At 38.6% G+C, this 15564-nt stretch overlaps 1 protein-coding gene across 4 annotated transcripts in view; it reads left to right on the top strand.

Moving 5' to 3' along the window:
* Positions 1 to 15186, top strand: part of ppp1r9ala (protein phosphatase 1 regulatory subunit 9A-like A) — a 30073-nt gene extending 14887 nt beyond the window's left edge. For 2 of the 4 annotated variants that reach the window (XM_046054841.1, XM_046054842.1), the window contains exons 4-20: positions 495 to 615; positions 968 to 1072; positions 1361 to 1493; positions 2398 to 2559; positions 2676 to 2729; positions 3272 to 3501; positions 4612 to 4708; positions 4807 to 4933; positions 5118 to 5269; positions 5837 to 6161; positions 6250 to 6307; positions 6396 to 6467; positions 6853 to 7054; positions 7632 to 7676; positions 8579 to 8695; positions 10698 to 10886; positions 13953 to 15186. In XM_046054841.1, coding sequence (XP_045910797.1) covers positions 495 to 615; positions 968 to 1072; positions 1361 to 1493; positions 2398 to 2559; positions 2676 to 2729; positions 3272 to 3501; positions 4612 to 4708; positions 4807 to 4933; positions 5118 to 5269; positions 5837 to 6161; positions 6250 to 6307; positions 6396 to 6467; positions 6853 to 7054; positions 7632 to 7676; positions 8579 to 8695; positions 10698 to 10886; positions 13953 to 14111 — 2348 coding nt within the window. In that variant the 3' untranslated portion in view covers positions 14112 to 15186. The remainder of the gene's footprint in view (positions 1 to 494; positions 616 to 967; positions 1073 to 1360; positions 1494 to 2397; positions 2560 to 2675; positions 2730 to 3271; positions 3502 to 4611; positions 4709 to 4806; positions 4934 to 5117; positions 5270 to 5836; positions 6162 to 6249; positions 6308 to 6395; positions 6468 to 6852; positions 7055 to 7631; positions 7677 to 8578; positions 8696 to 10697; positions 10887 to 13952) is intronic. The other 2 variants (XM_046054843.1, XM_046054844.1) reach the window with 2 other exon arrangements.
* Positions 15187 to 15564: the final 378 nt, after the last annotated feature.

The following is a 15564-nucleotide window of genomic DNA, read 5'->3' as shown; positions in this document are numbered from 1 at the left end:
CTGTTGTCTGTTCCAGAGTCTCGACTGAAAACTAAAGGGGACAGAGCGTTTGCTGTCAGGGCCCCGAGGCTCTGGAACAGCCTGCCCGAGGAAATCAGGTCAGCTGAGTCAGTGAACTCTTTTAAGTCCCTTCTTAAAACATACTTTTATAGGAGAGCCTTTCCCGATCTTATTTGACTTTATTTTATCCCTTTTATTTTATTGTATTTTACTAATTTTATATTTATCTTAAACATGTATTTTAGTCTTTTCAATGTTTTCATGCTTTTATCTTGTATTGTTTTTGTATTATTGTCTCTTGGGTATTATTGTCTTTACACTTGTTAAAGCACTTTGTAACTTGTTTTTGAAAAGTGCTCTACAAATAAAGATTATTATTATTATTATTATTATTTCAAAATGGATGGAAACATGGATTCATAAACTTTTAGAACTGACCCTATTTGTATGCTTCTTCCCAGCCTTTAAAATCTTCATTATTTCTCTGTATTCAGGAGACAATGGACTTGGCATCAGTATCATAGGAATGGGAGTGGGAGCTGACCAGGGCCTAGAGAAGCTTGGCATTTTTGTGAAAACAATAACAGAGCAAGGAGCAGCTGAGAAGGATGGACGGTGAGTTAAAGCGCTGCAAACGTCGTTTATGTACAACCCCACATTTATTTCTCATTTACAAAAAGTGACTCAATGTTTTTGGATACAACCGGAAACATGGCACTCACTTACTGTACACTGCACCACCGCACGTTTTTAATCACACTCTAGGAGTTGCTCACCCTGCCCCAGGGCCCGGTGACACACAAGACAGAAACAACCGGATTTATTTATAACATTTGTTTTACATCCAACTACTAAGGCTACTGTATTTAAAATTAATCTTTACTACTATCCTGAAGGCAGTGCATAACTTTTCTGTTGAAATTCTTTGAAAACCTTTTCTTGTTATTACTATCTTTTGTATCTCTAGCATACAGGTGAATGACCAAATAGTGGAGGTGGATGGTATCAGTTTGGTGGGCGTCACTCAGCTGTTTGCTGCTACAGTCCTGAAGAACACCAAAGGCACAGTAAGGTCAGCTCAAAACACGTCTCCTAAAAACAGCCTTATTGACAAAGATCTTGTTGGTGATAAGACTGAGCCACCATTGCCTCAATTAAAAATTACTGGTAAAGAGTGGAGTCTCTTTATCTCCAGAGGCCATGAATGATTCTTCAATGGTTCTTTCATTTATCATAGGGAAATGAAACACCCACACATGACAAGGGCATGCTTAAACTGCAGTCCAAGAAATTTACATATCCCTGTAGCGAGAAGTGGTATTTGTAAGCAACATGTAAAAAGTGTGTTTTAACAAAACAGGTTCCTCATTGGACGGGAGAAGCCAGGGACGCAAAGCGAGGTAGCCCGCCTCATAAGCGAGACACTGGAGCAGGAGAAGAATCAGCAGCAACATCAACTCCTAGATGACCCCTATGAACACTCTACAGAGGAGGTGAGTCAGGGTGTAATTAGAAAGCTCAGTTTATGCCATGTGGGAAAGATTCCCATGATGTTTGCATGATCAAGACTGTTTTATGATTACAGAGCGGGTGATGTGAGGATTAAAATACTGTGCATTGACGATATATATCCTTTAAATTTGGGTTTATTTACATTGAACGACGGACTTTGGCTGTTGTAAGGCGTATTTGTCTGGTTGTCAGTCCCTTCTGTATGATTAAATGCCAAGTCGGCTATATCGGTGCTTCCAGAAAAGTTGTATTAACAGCTTGGCTGTTTACGTGAACGCTATTCACAAGCCGGAAGCAAGTAATTACTATAACCCCTACATAAGACATGGCATTAGGTCCCTCTCAGCTTGACCAGGAAATGAGCAGCTGGCTGTGAGTAAGCCATGTGTCACCATTCTGCTGTGTTAGAAGGTGTTCATTCAACAGCTGCCCGTGTCTGCTAGAATTGTGAAATGTTTGCTTACCTGAAGTTCAAGCAGCCACAAGCCCCTGTTTTTATGATGAAGAAACTGAGCAGGGAATAAATGTGGGATTTAGTGGTGCAGACGAAAAAAGGAATGTTGCAAAATTTGAAGTGAGGACGTGGACACCATTTTGAGAGGCTCTGTGGTTATGCAAAGTGTGTGTGTATGTGTGTAAGTGTGCTAATAATCTTGTTATCCACACGTTAGTGTGTTCTTTGCTGCAGATATGTTACAGGCATTTGTAGCCAAACTCCTGCACTGCCTCCCCAATGAACCAGCCTACTAATGTTTGGTTGTGATGTTGTATTGATTGGAGGGGCTGTGCCACTGGAAGTGTTATTGACACACGCTGAGCATGTTTCCGGGCATGTAGGGTGTGTTGGTGTTTGCGATATGTGATGCAATGTTTGTCATGTTTCAGGAGGAGCGCTATGAGGAGGAGGAGGACGAAGCAGATGAGAGGATTCTGGGCTCTAATTTCTCTCCAGGGCGGAGCGTAGAGGTGTTTGAGCTGCCTGATTCAGAGGCTTTGTTTATGCCAACCAACATGGACAGCTCTCAGATGGCATTCAAGTTCAATGAGGTATTACCCACACTATGACTTTCAGTCTTATGTGATTTAAAATATAAATCAAAGTTTAAACCACCATTACTTAATAACTTACAGTTATTAATAAATTTCCTATTTTTGTTCCTTAGCTGCAGCTCAAACACAGCATTGCTGAAGCTGAAATAAATCAACTAAAGGAAAAGGTATGAAGATCGGAATTTTCTTTTCTTTTATTGTTTTTAAGATATTAAAGATATTCACATAACATGAGAAATACAAGAGAAATAAATAAACTTTAGAGTAAATACAAATGAATATTGTACAATATATAAGAAACCAAAACAGAAAAAGACTTTCATAAACTTTATATTTTCTGAAGTTGGGACTTTGGGACCGTTTTTGAGAATGATGGTTGGAGCATTCTTGTTTCTGAACTTTTAACTCTTATCTCTTCACAGTAAGTAATGAATATTCAGAAGATACTTCTTTTTTTGATAACTTCTTAGGCTGTACAAGTACATTCATTAGAAAGATTTACAACTTTGATGTATCAAACTGTGTATGTGAAATGGTGATGCACTTACTGTAGGTTAAGATAACCGGGTATAAAATGCATAAGCATATAAAATGTGTGACCTAGTTCTCTTAAGTTACTATTTAATACAACAAGTAACAGTAAACAGACTGTATCACTAAACCAATTCAATTTAGCCAACCAGGGTAACATGTCACCATCTCTGCACAGCTAAGGGCATCTGAGGAGGACAAATCCTTGTGGGAAGACAGGGAGTCTGCACTGGAGCAAAAAATCGAGGATAACAACAACAAAATCCTGAAGTTGGAGAGTTACTGGCTGGAAGCCCAGGTTCTGTGTAAGACTGTGAATGAGCAATTAGCTGAGACTCAGACTCAATATGAGACCCTGGACAAGAAGTACAACAAGGCCAAGAAACTGCTCAAGGACTACCAGCAAAAGTGAGTTTGTTCTTCACTGATGCAGGGTCAGTGCTGTTGGATTCAGTGGTTTACTTAAGGCAAAGTATTAATATATTAAAAATACAATGAGAAGTAAAAAAAAAAAAAAAAAAAAAATAGGTTAAGTCGTGATTTAATTAAATTGGTATATGAAAAAATACAATAAGCAAATAGCACACAAAGAACATAAAATGTGTATATAAGCAATCATGCAGTCCAGATAACATTTGTTTAGACTCAAAAGCCGCTACATAAAGATGTCTGGAGATGGGATTTAAAAATGTAAAAAAGAGTGATCGGGAGAAGTAGACTCTTCCTGGGGATTACATTGCTTCATCAATAAGACTTGAGTGACTAGAGTTAGTTATAAACTGGTGTCAAACCATGCAGTGCTTTAAAAACAAAGAGGTAATTTAAGGTAGTTTGATAAGAGGGAATGTTTGCAGCATGATTTTTTTTTACAATCCACAAGTTTTATCATATTTCAGTCTAAAAAAAACATTTGTTGAAGAGCTGTACCTTGGTGCATCCTGATGTAACTTGAGTTTGTGTAGAATATCCTTTTTGTCTTAAAAGGAGAAACTGAAAACACAAGATGTTTTTTTTAGTCAGAAGGTGTTATATCACAAAGCAGGATGGAATATGACACTCTGGAGCTATAGTAGATGGATATATAAATATAATTTTAGTACATGAGAGGGAATAATGTCTGAATGATGTAGTAAGCTTATTGTGTGGTTAAAAAGGTTTAGTGGTTATAAGAATCATAGAGCAAAGGGTTGAAGAGTCAGTTCACCCAAATCATAAAAACATTTTCTCACATATCCCTAGTGGGATGAACCCATGCCAATAGTTCTTGTTTTATCTGCTGAGGTATAAAAATATATATTTTGTGACAATATATTTTCCCATTTATACTCTGCTTTTTGCTCCTAAAAGCACAAGTGATGTTTTTAAACAAAGATATCAGGTCTGATTTTACATTTTATGATTTTGTAAGGAGCATATCTGCCAGTGGAATGAAGCTGTTTAGAGATAATCACATAAAACAGAACATGTTTACACACTAAAGGTCTGATGTGAAACCACATTTTCCCTTTTCCTCCCCAGAGAAATTGACTTTGTGAAGAAAGAGGAGGAGCTGAAAAAAATTCTAGATGAGAAAGACAAGTGGTACAAGGAGCAGCTGGAGAGCTTGCAGAACAGGGTAAGGCCTCAGCTCGAGGAAGAAGAAACAAATGCTTATACACCCCAGCAGAGTTGCTAGAGGCACTGACATGAGCCTGAGTATTGTCTTGTCCACAGATAGCTGTCCTGGAATCTCAAGGGGACCCAGGCGTGGAGCGTCACAGTGGTCGGGACTTAGCAAGAGACAAGACATTAGGCGGCCAAGACCAAGTTACCAGCACACAATCTGTTGACTCACTACTAGGTACAAAGGCTTACTACAATTAAATTAGATTTAAAACGAAAGTACACACGTCACACTTTAATTGTGCGATCTGTAAAACATTCACAAGCACACATCATAAACGCCAGTGACCATGGTGAATAATTAATACTGTGCGCTGTGTATTCTGACTTACTTGGTACGTTTTTTTTCTTCTCTTGTGTAGAACAAGACTGGAGTGAGTTGGTCCCTGAGACTGAGCGCTTGGACACAAGTGCACACAGAGCAAAAGGCCTGCTGGCTCAGAAGGCCAGACGTCAGCCTCCGTCTCGAAGCAAACTGAAGGAGAACCTTGCAGTGGCTTCAAGTCACTCTCAGGTCAGGCAGGAACAGCTGAAAGTGATACATTGCTTGCAAGCTAAAGCCCCATGTTGTATGAGCATATAATTGGATTGAACAGTCTACTCAGGCGAGAAGTAAGGTATGCCATGTAACCTGAAACCCCATCAAGGCACGCTTACGCTCAAATCGCCATCTTGGGGGTAAAACTAATGGTGACGAAATCCTGTGTTTTGCGTTTATAGTAGAAGCAGAGCACTTGTTAACTTGAATAATAGTTAACTTTTTGTTGTGCAGCAATCTTGTGAGGCAGTACTTTTCCTAAAAAATAGAATTGTCTTAGCATACTCACAGCTGTCCTAAAATACAATAGCAAACACCTAGATTGTCTTTTTTTTTACAAAGCAATAATACACCTTTATCACAAGGCCGACATGTTTGATACATTTAAAGCAATTAAAATAATACAAAGTAGCTCTTGCACCAAGAACTATATTTCTACCTTTATCTCAGCCAATCAGAACTGAAGAGTAGAGTTTTATGTTAACTTAATAGCTTCTTTCACTTCTTCCATGCACTGTCCTTGTAAAACCTTTCTTCCCACAGGAAACTGAAGAGGAGGAGGATCAAGAGGAGCAGGAATCTCCCAGGAGGAGGAGGTCCATCCAGGAGAGCCTTTCCCTCCCAGTGCCTGTGTGCTATCCTGGAAATGGACAGAGAGATGATCCAGGAGAGACCAAAGATAGATCCAGGAGTAAGGCAGAGCTCTCCAGCAGCCCATCTTTGTCACCATCACAGGGAGACAGTGTTGAAAGCAGCGGAAGTCCTTCTTTGTCCCCTCCAAAAGACACCTCCTCATCACATTCCCCCTCTGGGTTCATGCGCAGTGCGAAGAAGAGGGAGTCCAAAGGCAAGAGCAAAGAGCTAAAAGGTATCCAAGACCTAAATGTGTGATGGCTGCAATAGCAGTCCTTTCTGTTGCTTTGTTACTGAGCCTGATGATTATTGTTTCATTTCAGAGGAGCTAAATGAGGCATCATCAGCAGGAAAGCTTAAGAGAAGATTTCCAGACTTTGGGTAAGTCTCCATAGTGATCACTGTCAATTGTTTCCCAAGTTACCATCACTTTTGCTCTAATGAAAAAAATGTCAATGGTCATCAACAGAGGCCTCCGGAAGTCAGGTGGCAAGGGGAAAAAACATGACAAGGAGGCGATGAGAGCATCTTTGGACAGCAGGTACGTTCATGCTCAGATTCATTTTTAATAATTTAAAGGTGACAAATATTCCAAATATCTATTGAGTTGTTGGGGTTCTTTTCCATGTTTTGTAACACATTTGTTGGAGTTACAGACAATATTTTTACTGAATTTTTAATGGAAATAACTCCATGAAGACTTTAACTGCAGTGTTACTGGAATCCATGTTACTGTGGAAGTAAATATTGAGCTACACAAGACCAGCTTTCTACTTTTTTGTTGCCTAATCTTAATATAGGTTGTTTTTTTCCTTCCTTTATCTGATGGTTATTACTTATTGAGTCATTTTAATACAACACATCACGTATTAAGCTGTCACACGTGTCTGTGAATAATTGTATCTTCCTCTTTCTGCGCTGCCTAGGGGATCGGCAGAGTTACTGGAGGAGTCTGGAGGGAACCTATCTCCTGCAGATTCAATGACCTCCATCCCTACATGTATGCCCTTCTCCTGGTTTGGAGACAAAGAGAGGGACAGAGACAGAGAGCCCTCATCTTCCAGCAGCAGTCTGCCGTTCACTGCAACTGAAACCAGCAGTGAACAAAGCCAGGATCGCAAGAATAAGGTAACTTCCTCTACCTTTATGTGAAAAAAGATATTGGGCATATAGAGTATTAGTATCCAGCACAGTGTTGAAATTAGTTATAAACTTAATGAGAGATAAGTGAGATTGAGATATTCTCTCTGTCATTCTGCTCTCATCACTGATGACTCGTCAAGCTGTAAAACAGTCATTGTCTGTCCTCCAACAATAATTTTTTTTCTTCACTGAAAGAGTAAAACTAGTAGACATATGACGGGAGGCTGTTTTCAAAATAAGCTACACCACGATACAGTAAGTGGATTCACATGTTAGCCATTAGCGAGAGCTAGAGAGAGGATTTGGTGGCTTTTCAATGAGTTTGAAAATAGTGACACATGACGAGCATCCAGCGAAACGCCTGGCTAACTGTCACAGAGGCTGCGGTCAGGCTGGTGTTCCCACGATGCTGTTTAATGAATTCAAGACACGAGCTGAACCAAAGAAGTTATGATAACTGAGAGAGTAGTGTTGAGTTTTGTTGCTGTGTGCTTATGGCAGTTTTTGTCAGTGCTTTGCTGCAGGGACATTTATCTCACTGACCCGTGTTTCCTTTAAACAGACAAATCTCTCCTGGTCCTCTTTATTCAGTCGCTCATTAGATTTGGTACAGTATACACATTTTATTTTACGTATCATTTTTAGATGACATGGTAGAGCATTACTAACAAATGTAGTCCTGCCATTTTTACTTTCTCTACATCCTATGAATAATTCAGTTTCTTTTGCAGTGGGTATGTGGTAGTGTTATAGGAAACTAATTTTCCTTTTATCCACATTCAGAAATCCTTGAGGCTTGTATTAGTGGAAACAGATTTAGCTAAAAAAATATTCTAGGGCTCATTGCACCAGCTAATCTGAAATTTGATCGGAGATTTGGGTGTAAAGTCAACACTAATTGCTATGTTGTACCTAACTTGTATTGTGCAAAGTGTTGTTTTTTTTGTTGTTTTTATTAGTGGTGAAATTCTCACAATATGTTGAAGCTAAGCTCCACTTAAACTTGCACATAGCTGGTGCAACAGCCTGCAGGTCTGGACAATATTTCCCTTATTCCAAATTGAACACACATCTGTGTCTGAAAAGCAAGCAACAGTTTAATTTTGAAAAGTACATTATCACTTTGTCACCAAATAGATCCTCTTAATGGCAACTCCTTGAATTAATTTAAAACATTACCCCATACCCCAAGTAGTAGTGTTAGTTTTTGTAGTTTAGACGTTGGTGGTGGATTGGTTTTAGTTTTAATCACCTTGATCTTCTGCCTTCCTCTCACGTGTTGACGATCACAGTCACTCATTGTTCAAATCATTGACCTGGATTGCTGCCACTTTAATCACAGCTTTAACAATTTATCATAATAATTTCAGTCCTTTTGGAAACAGCACTGCCCTTCCTCCCACTCACACACACCTGTAGTGTTGTATTTGTCTGCTTCTCCCAGTAAAGAACTATTGTTTGGTGATGTGTTGCTTTAGTAAATGCGTTCCTTGTTTCCACTTGTTGCAGAGTTTTTCTGTCATAGATGATTCTAACCCTGCCAGTCCCCATTCAGACATCTCTGGGTTAGTTGCTGAACCCAATCTGTCTGGGCGCTCACACACTTTAATCTTCTCTTCCAGCGAGGTGAGTGCTCTCCTTGTTGCGCAGTCACAAAAGCTGTGTGGGACGCCTTGATGCAGCTGAAAGGGGACATTCTCAAGCATGCTCTTTGAGCCTCCCCACTTTCATAGCCGAGATTAAATCGTGAATGCAGGGGGAATAGAAGAGAGCTGCATGTGTGTTTGTGTTAAAGCTATTTTGTTTTGTGTTAAAACAAGTCTTGTGGCTTTGCTTCTCTTAAGTCAGCTGTGATGTTAATAGTTTGCCTATGTCAGAAGCGTCAACCGGTGCTTCATGTTCTTTACAAGTTTTGGCAGACCGCAGTACAATGTTGACTGCCCTGCTGCCTGCGCAGTGATGTTTCAGCATCTGTTGTCTCTGATATAATAGTTTCAAGTCTCTCTCTCACTCTCACTCTCACTCTCTCACTCAAACGTAGAGTATAAAGACACGTCTGCATCTGAGAATGTTATTGGTATTTTGCTGTCATTGCATGCTTGTTGTCTTAGTGTTGGCTTGGGAAATTTATACACTGCACACAGTTTTGTTCACCAGAACGTGCACTACATGTTCTTTGTTGTTTTCAGCATCTTTCCACATCTAAAGAAATAATAAATGTACAGAGATAAAATAATCTCAAACAGCATTTATTTAAGTGAATGTGTGAATGAAGTGGAAAACGTGGTTAATGTCTGCATTTTAGGGCTGCACGATTAATCTTATTGCAATCGCGATGTTGTCATGTGCGATTACATAACTGCAAAAAGTGTGCAGACAGAAAATATGTGTCTGCAGTCTGCTCATTATCTCCACCCACACCAGGCTCTCACATGTGCCCCTAAAAACAGATAAAACTACATGCAATAAGAAAAATGTTTTATGAGCAGTGTGTGATTAACTTTTAAGACAACAACTGACTGTATCCCCGCCGCACCGCTAATTGTTCCGAACATAGGCGGACGCGCTACTGGAGCACCGAGAGAAATGCCGGTGCTCCAGTCGCTCTATGATAGAGACAGAGAGACGTCATTAGAAAACAAACTGGGAGAAGATTTTAACGTTAGCTGTATCAGTGCCTTTTGTTGTTCACATGTTCAACTTTTCACAGAGTTGACATGCTTGTCAGTCACTTTTCGTCAACCAACAATATGATTATTGACAAGTTGGTACTTAGCATTAACAAATCCAGTGTACAGCCTTTTGCTTTCACAAGGATTTGATGAATAAAAACAAGCCACAGAAATGAAACAGTTGTAAATGGATTTAATGTTCAACTAGTGGTAAGAAAGTATATACTATTATATGAAATTCTAATGAATGTAGTATTTAAAATATTATTGTTATACTAACGGTAAATTTATTATTATTATTATTTAATACACTCATGTACAGTTCCTCCTCCAGGTTTGGGAATAGAAACTGCATTAGACAGATACAGGTACATTGAGCCGGTGCCAGTGTGCCAGTATTTGCTGCTTCTAGCCGCCTCCTCCGTAGAGGAACACGCTCCCCATGTTCTGTTTTACATCTGTTTTACTAGTTATTGTTATAAAGTGTTTTTTAACTTTGTTCAAGTTGAGAAATGCACATTTCATAACGTCAGTAATACGTGCATTTCTTGATAATTAAGCAGGTAGACTCATAGTGCACATTTGTTCCATTATAATCAAATCGCAATATTGTCCACAATAATCACAATATGACTTTTTTTCTCCAAATCATACAGCCCTACTGCATTTCTTCACTTATCACTTATTAATTTATAGTCTAGATGATGTATTTTTTTCCCCGATGCACTACACATGAATAATCTTTAGAGTGCAACTCCTTATGACACACAACAGTTGAACACTAAAAGCCATAAGGTGGTTGAACCCTCTCAGACTTTCAGAATCCTGCACAGAAATGTTCAGAAAAATATATTTCATATCATCATACAGAAAGAAAAAAATGTAAATGCTCTTACTTAAAGCAGCTGTATGTTTACTGTTCTAATATCTGTTTGGATCTTCTGTGTCCTCTGTAGACTTTGGATGATGAACCAGTAGCTCCAGGAAAAGAGTATCAGTGGCAGAACCGGCCCGTCTCTGAATGGACCAATCAACAGGTCTGTCATTGGTTGATGGGCATGAATATGGACCAATACACACCTGAATTCACAGCTAAGGGTGTGGACGGCCAACAGCTCTTGAACTTGGACAGTGACAAGCTGAAGGTAACAAAAACAACAGCTGATCATTTACTTGAATTATCTGCATAATAATGGAATGATCATTTAAGAGTGATGGTTTAATGATTTAATGTTTGGTTTAATGAAATTTAGTTTTACTGTACCAGGCCTCTTTCATTGCAGAAGTCATTGTTTATTCAGGACTTGTCAGGCTTTGACTGCCTCCTTGTGGCCAGAAGGATTTTTCCTGTTGACAGATGCAGCTAGAGAAGACTGAATTGTTCCCACTTCATATTAAATTTTGTGCATCATTAGAGGGGTAAAAGAATATTGAGGACATAAATGAGTGAAACTGCTCTGACAAGAGTATTTAACTGAGACGATGACAAGACACGATGAGATGATCTTGTTGGATTTAATAGGGTTTTTTTCAAATTGGGTTAAAATTATAGTTGCATTTTTCTTCCTGATGTCAGCGAAAAACATTTCCCACAGTTACACCACTACATAGATCGAAAGGGCTTCTTTCTAAAAAGTCTCACTGATGCTATGAAGCCATCTTTCACAGTAATTTTGGTCTAGAGCTGATTAGTCACTTGGTAGAAAATCAATTGGCAGCAATAGTTAAGGCGTCATAACAACAAATTTGTGGGTATTTTTAACTATTTTCTGACAAGGAAATAGTTCAATGTACTCAGCATATCAAGCAATGATGAAAATCATTAGTTGCAGCCCTTCTTTGGTCCTTAGTTTGTAACATGTTAAAGATATATGGTAGCATTATTCTGCCCTAAATCGTCTTTTTCCAGGGTTTCTGTAGGGTCTTTAAAAGTCTTAAATTTCAAAATCAAAATTTAAGGCCTTAAAAAGTCTTAAATTCACTGAAGTTTGTGTTCTAGGTGTTAAATGATTTTAAACCAGTCTTAATTTTCAACTTCCATGTAACGCTACCTCAAATGCTCATTGAAATGCTCCTGCAGCGCTCGAGTTTTTTCTTCCCATGGTGTTGTATTTTTTCTTTCGCTAGTCCAAATATATTTCGCTGTGTTACGACTACAAAGACCAATATGCAGCTGTGGGGTTATTGCCGGGAGTCTTTTTCGGATTTAGCACGGATATAAAACGGATATATTCTTCAGTTGTGCGAAAGTGCAACCTCAGCAACTCTTGCCTGAAAAAAACAGAGCTTAGGGCTTGGTTAAAACCAGTCGCTAGTAACGTATTTGAAGAGTACTGTCGCTACTTAATGAATGAGCGCCACTACTAAAATTTCACACGATCGTTGATGATTTCAAGAGGGTGGTGATGGGGTAGTGGATAAGACACGCCTTTTTTGTGAGAGACCCTGGTTTGAATCCACTGTGAGACACCAATGTGTCCCTGAGAAACACTTACATAGCAGTTGTAAGTCGCTTTGGGTAAAAGCGTCAGCTCAAATGAATAAATGTAATGATTTTTGTCACTGAACTTGTATCTTGCTGGTGAGGGATTAAGCAAATAATTGAGTTACAACAAACCATTGTCTTTGAAGAATTTTTTTAATGAAAGAATAAACAGAAGTACCAAAACACATATACAGATGGTCCAGAGACCTGGTGCCTAGGGCATTTTCGGGCGTCTGCAACAGCAAGAGGGGGAAAACACAAAAACAATCTCACAGCTCTGACCTAAACCCTAATAAATGTGGACAGTCTAACATAAGGAGCATAGAAGGAGGAAAGGTTATGGATAAAAACACAATACATATATATCTATAAGACATAACAATAATAATAATAAAACATAAAAGATTAAATGTAAGAGGATGCAATTTTCTGCCATAACAATTTTTAGTAAGCTACGGTAACACTCAACGCATGGCTGTCTCCCTCTCCTCACTCTTCAAAGGACGAGCGAATGAGGGAGAGAGCAGCAGAAAGTGATGGTGAAAGTTAGCGGAGGACTTACAGCATTAAGTTGTAAGCTTACAGCTCTGTACTGTGCAGTACATCTTGATAGTTAAATTCAATTTTAAAGAAAGGACTGTGGTGACCACGGAAGGGCTAAGGTTAGTAACGTTAAAGCAAATTAGGGATGCTAACTAGTCCTTTTAAGCTAATGAGGAGATTATTCTTTTGGATTTTGATGCACAAATGAAATGCTTGTAATTATACAGAAGGGAGGTGGTTCTCATGTTGCCTAATTTTTATGTTAATTTCTACAAATATATAAAGCAGTAAATTAAGACACAAAAGGCAAACATGAACAGTCCTATCTGTAGGCCTAATATTTCTGAGGTCATGTTAACAGTGTTTTCCTGCCATTATTAGGTGGTGAGGCTCAAAACTGCTTGGTGCTGTGCCATGAATGTAAAAATGTGGAGAGCATCAAAACTAATCACATGAATTTTCCCAGATCTGAGAGTCATAATTCAAACCCAGTAGATGTATTTAGCAAGTTTAGCTTTTGGGGTGGAGTTTATTCAAAATATGCTCTAGATTATCCAATTTATTATTTACAAATGTGCTAATAACAATGTTCCAAAATTATGAGAAATTGCATATTCCTTTATTGGAAAACAAATTGGAAAAAAACAATTCTTGGGGATGTCCACCAATCCCCCAACACAAAAATACCATCTTAATTTTTTACATTACACAGCCCTGTGAAAGAATGTTTTAATCCCCATGGACATTATATTTATTATTATTTGTAAATGTACCTGCTTTGCACCTGCCTCGACTTCTCCCCGTTCTCACTCACACACACACACAACTTGTCTCACACACACAACTCGTCTTTTTTCTGGATCTTTCCACCCGTTATCCTTTTTCATAGCAGCAGGTGCACCGCATGCCAGCTTGTTAATTTCGTAGCTTATCAATATTATCGTCCATCCTGGTGCTTCGTTGTTGACGTCGTCCAATGCCAATTTTGTAGACATCACCCAACCCTAATTTGACACATTTATTTATTCTGCAAGTAATTTTGTGACTGCATTTTCTTTATATGTTTCTTTTTTTGATGTTGTGATACAGGTCATAAATTTCATTCATAGTGGTCTTTGAAAAGGTCTTAAAAATTCTTAAATTTGACTAGGTGAAACCTGCAGAAAATCTGTTTTTCCTTCAGGCACTTGGCGTGTCAAGTCAGAGCGACCGTTCAACTATCAAGAAAAAGCTGAAGGACATGCGTAAGGCCCAGGAGAAGCAGGAGAAACAGAGAGAGAAAAGAGAGAAGGAGGTTCGACGCAGTGGGAGACTGCCAGCCAGCACTGACTCTGTCTGCTGAGGTAGCACCTCTTTACTCATAAAGGTCATCACTAGCAGAACCCTGAGCAAACCTGATTTTATACTTTTGGTGCCATGATGTTCGTGCCACATGATTTTAACGGCAACGACCACAGAGCACAGCTGCCAGGAGTGCACCTGTGCCAACTGAGGTGCCAGTTGTGATTTATGTTCACACTGCAGCTCCTGTTTCTTTTCTTATCATTTCTTCCGAATACTCAGACACATTTTTAGCTCAAACTATTTTAACTGAACAATGGGGAATTCAAAAAAGTTGGGTATGTGACCAAAAAGGAATCCTAACATTTTTTACCACTCTAGAAAGCTAGAAGCTATAATTATAAAAAAAAAAAAGTCTGTTTCAGAGGTATTGTAGTAGTTGCAGATCATGCACATATTTACCTATGGAAGTCAAATGTATACTGCTTTTTCAGCATTTTATAGTTTTGCTAGTATAACTTGCCTGTTTCCATGTGCAACTCCTTTGCAGGAACAGTTATTGTACAGTTCTGATAAAAGCACTATATTTGCCTTTTAAGTTTCAATGGGCGACAAGGTTTTAAATGTATAAGTAAGTTTTATACATGTGCCTAATAACTGCATATCTTTTTTTTTTTTTTTTTTTTTTACCATTGTTCATTTTATACTATCTAAATTTTTCTACTAAGTAGAATAGCTAGGTTGTCATTTTTGCTGAATGAAAAGCAACAAACAAATCAAGTAGGGACGAGGTGAATGCTGCTTCTGCTGTCTGTGACTCTGGCTGTGTGTCGCTGACAAGGTACCATAATGCTCCGTGTAAATACACACAGCATGCAAGTCTGCTACATGTATACCTCACCGGCCCGTCAGACGGTAAGCCTATGACAAGGACTTGTGTGAGTCAGGAGCACAGCGTCGTGTATGAATGTGTGGCTGAACGGTGAGTCGTTCACAGTCAAACCGCCATGTGTTTCCTTTCTTCTTCTCGAGCATGTCTCCATGTTGGACTGCAAGAAAATTATGTTTTCCACAACTTCTGAATCAGAGAAACATTTCTTGGTACATATAGCATCATTAAACTAATTTTCACTTTATGTGGTGTGATTGTATTGTGTTCCAGTCTCACAGCTCTTCCTCTTTTTCTAATGGTAGTTTACGGCGAGAACCAGATAACCACAAATATATTGAAACAGGAAATCTTCACCAGAGAAATTAGAGAAGCAACACAAACCTATACAATAGTTCTGTAATAGACATGACTTTTATGAAACAAAAAAAATGTAATTGTTGACAGCATAACACAGGTGCATCTCAAAAAAATTATATTGTGGGGAAAAAATATTTTTTCCTGTAATTTAAGTCAAAAGTTGAATAAATTCTAGAGTTGTTACACAGTAAAATATTACTGGCCTTTTTTGTTTTAATCTTGATTATGGCTTACAGCTCATTTAAATCAAATCCATATAAAAACA

Source organism: Micropterus dolomieu, linkage group LG07, assembly GCF_021292245.1.
Source record: "Micropterus dolomieu isolate WLL.071019.BEF.003 ecotype Adirondacks linkage group LG07, ASM2129224v1, whole genome shotgun sequence".
In the NCBI taxonomy this organism is placed as follows: Eukaryota; Metazoa; Chordata; class Actinopteri; order Centrarchiformes; family Centrarchidae; genus Micropterus; species Micropterus dolomieu.
Note: the sequence above shows the minus strand (reverse complement) of the source record. Positions and strands in the feature narration are given on the sequence as shown.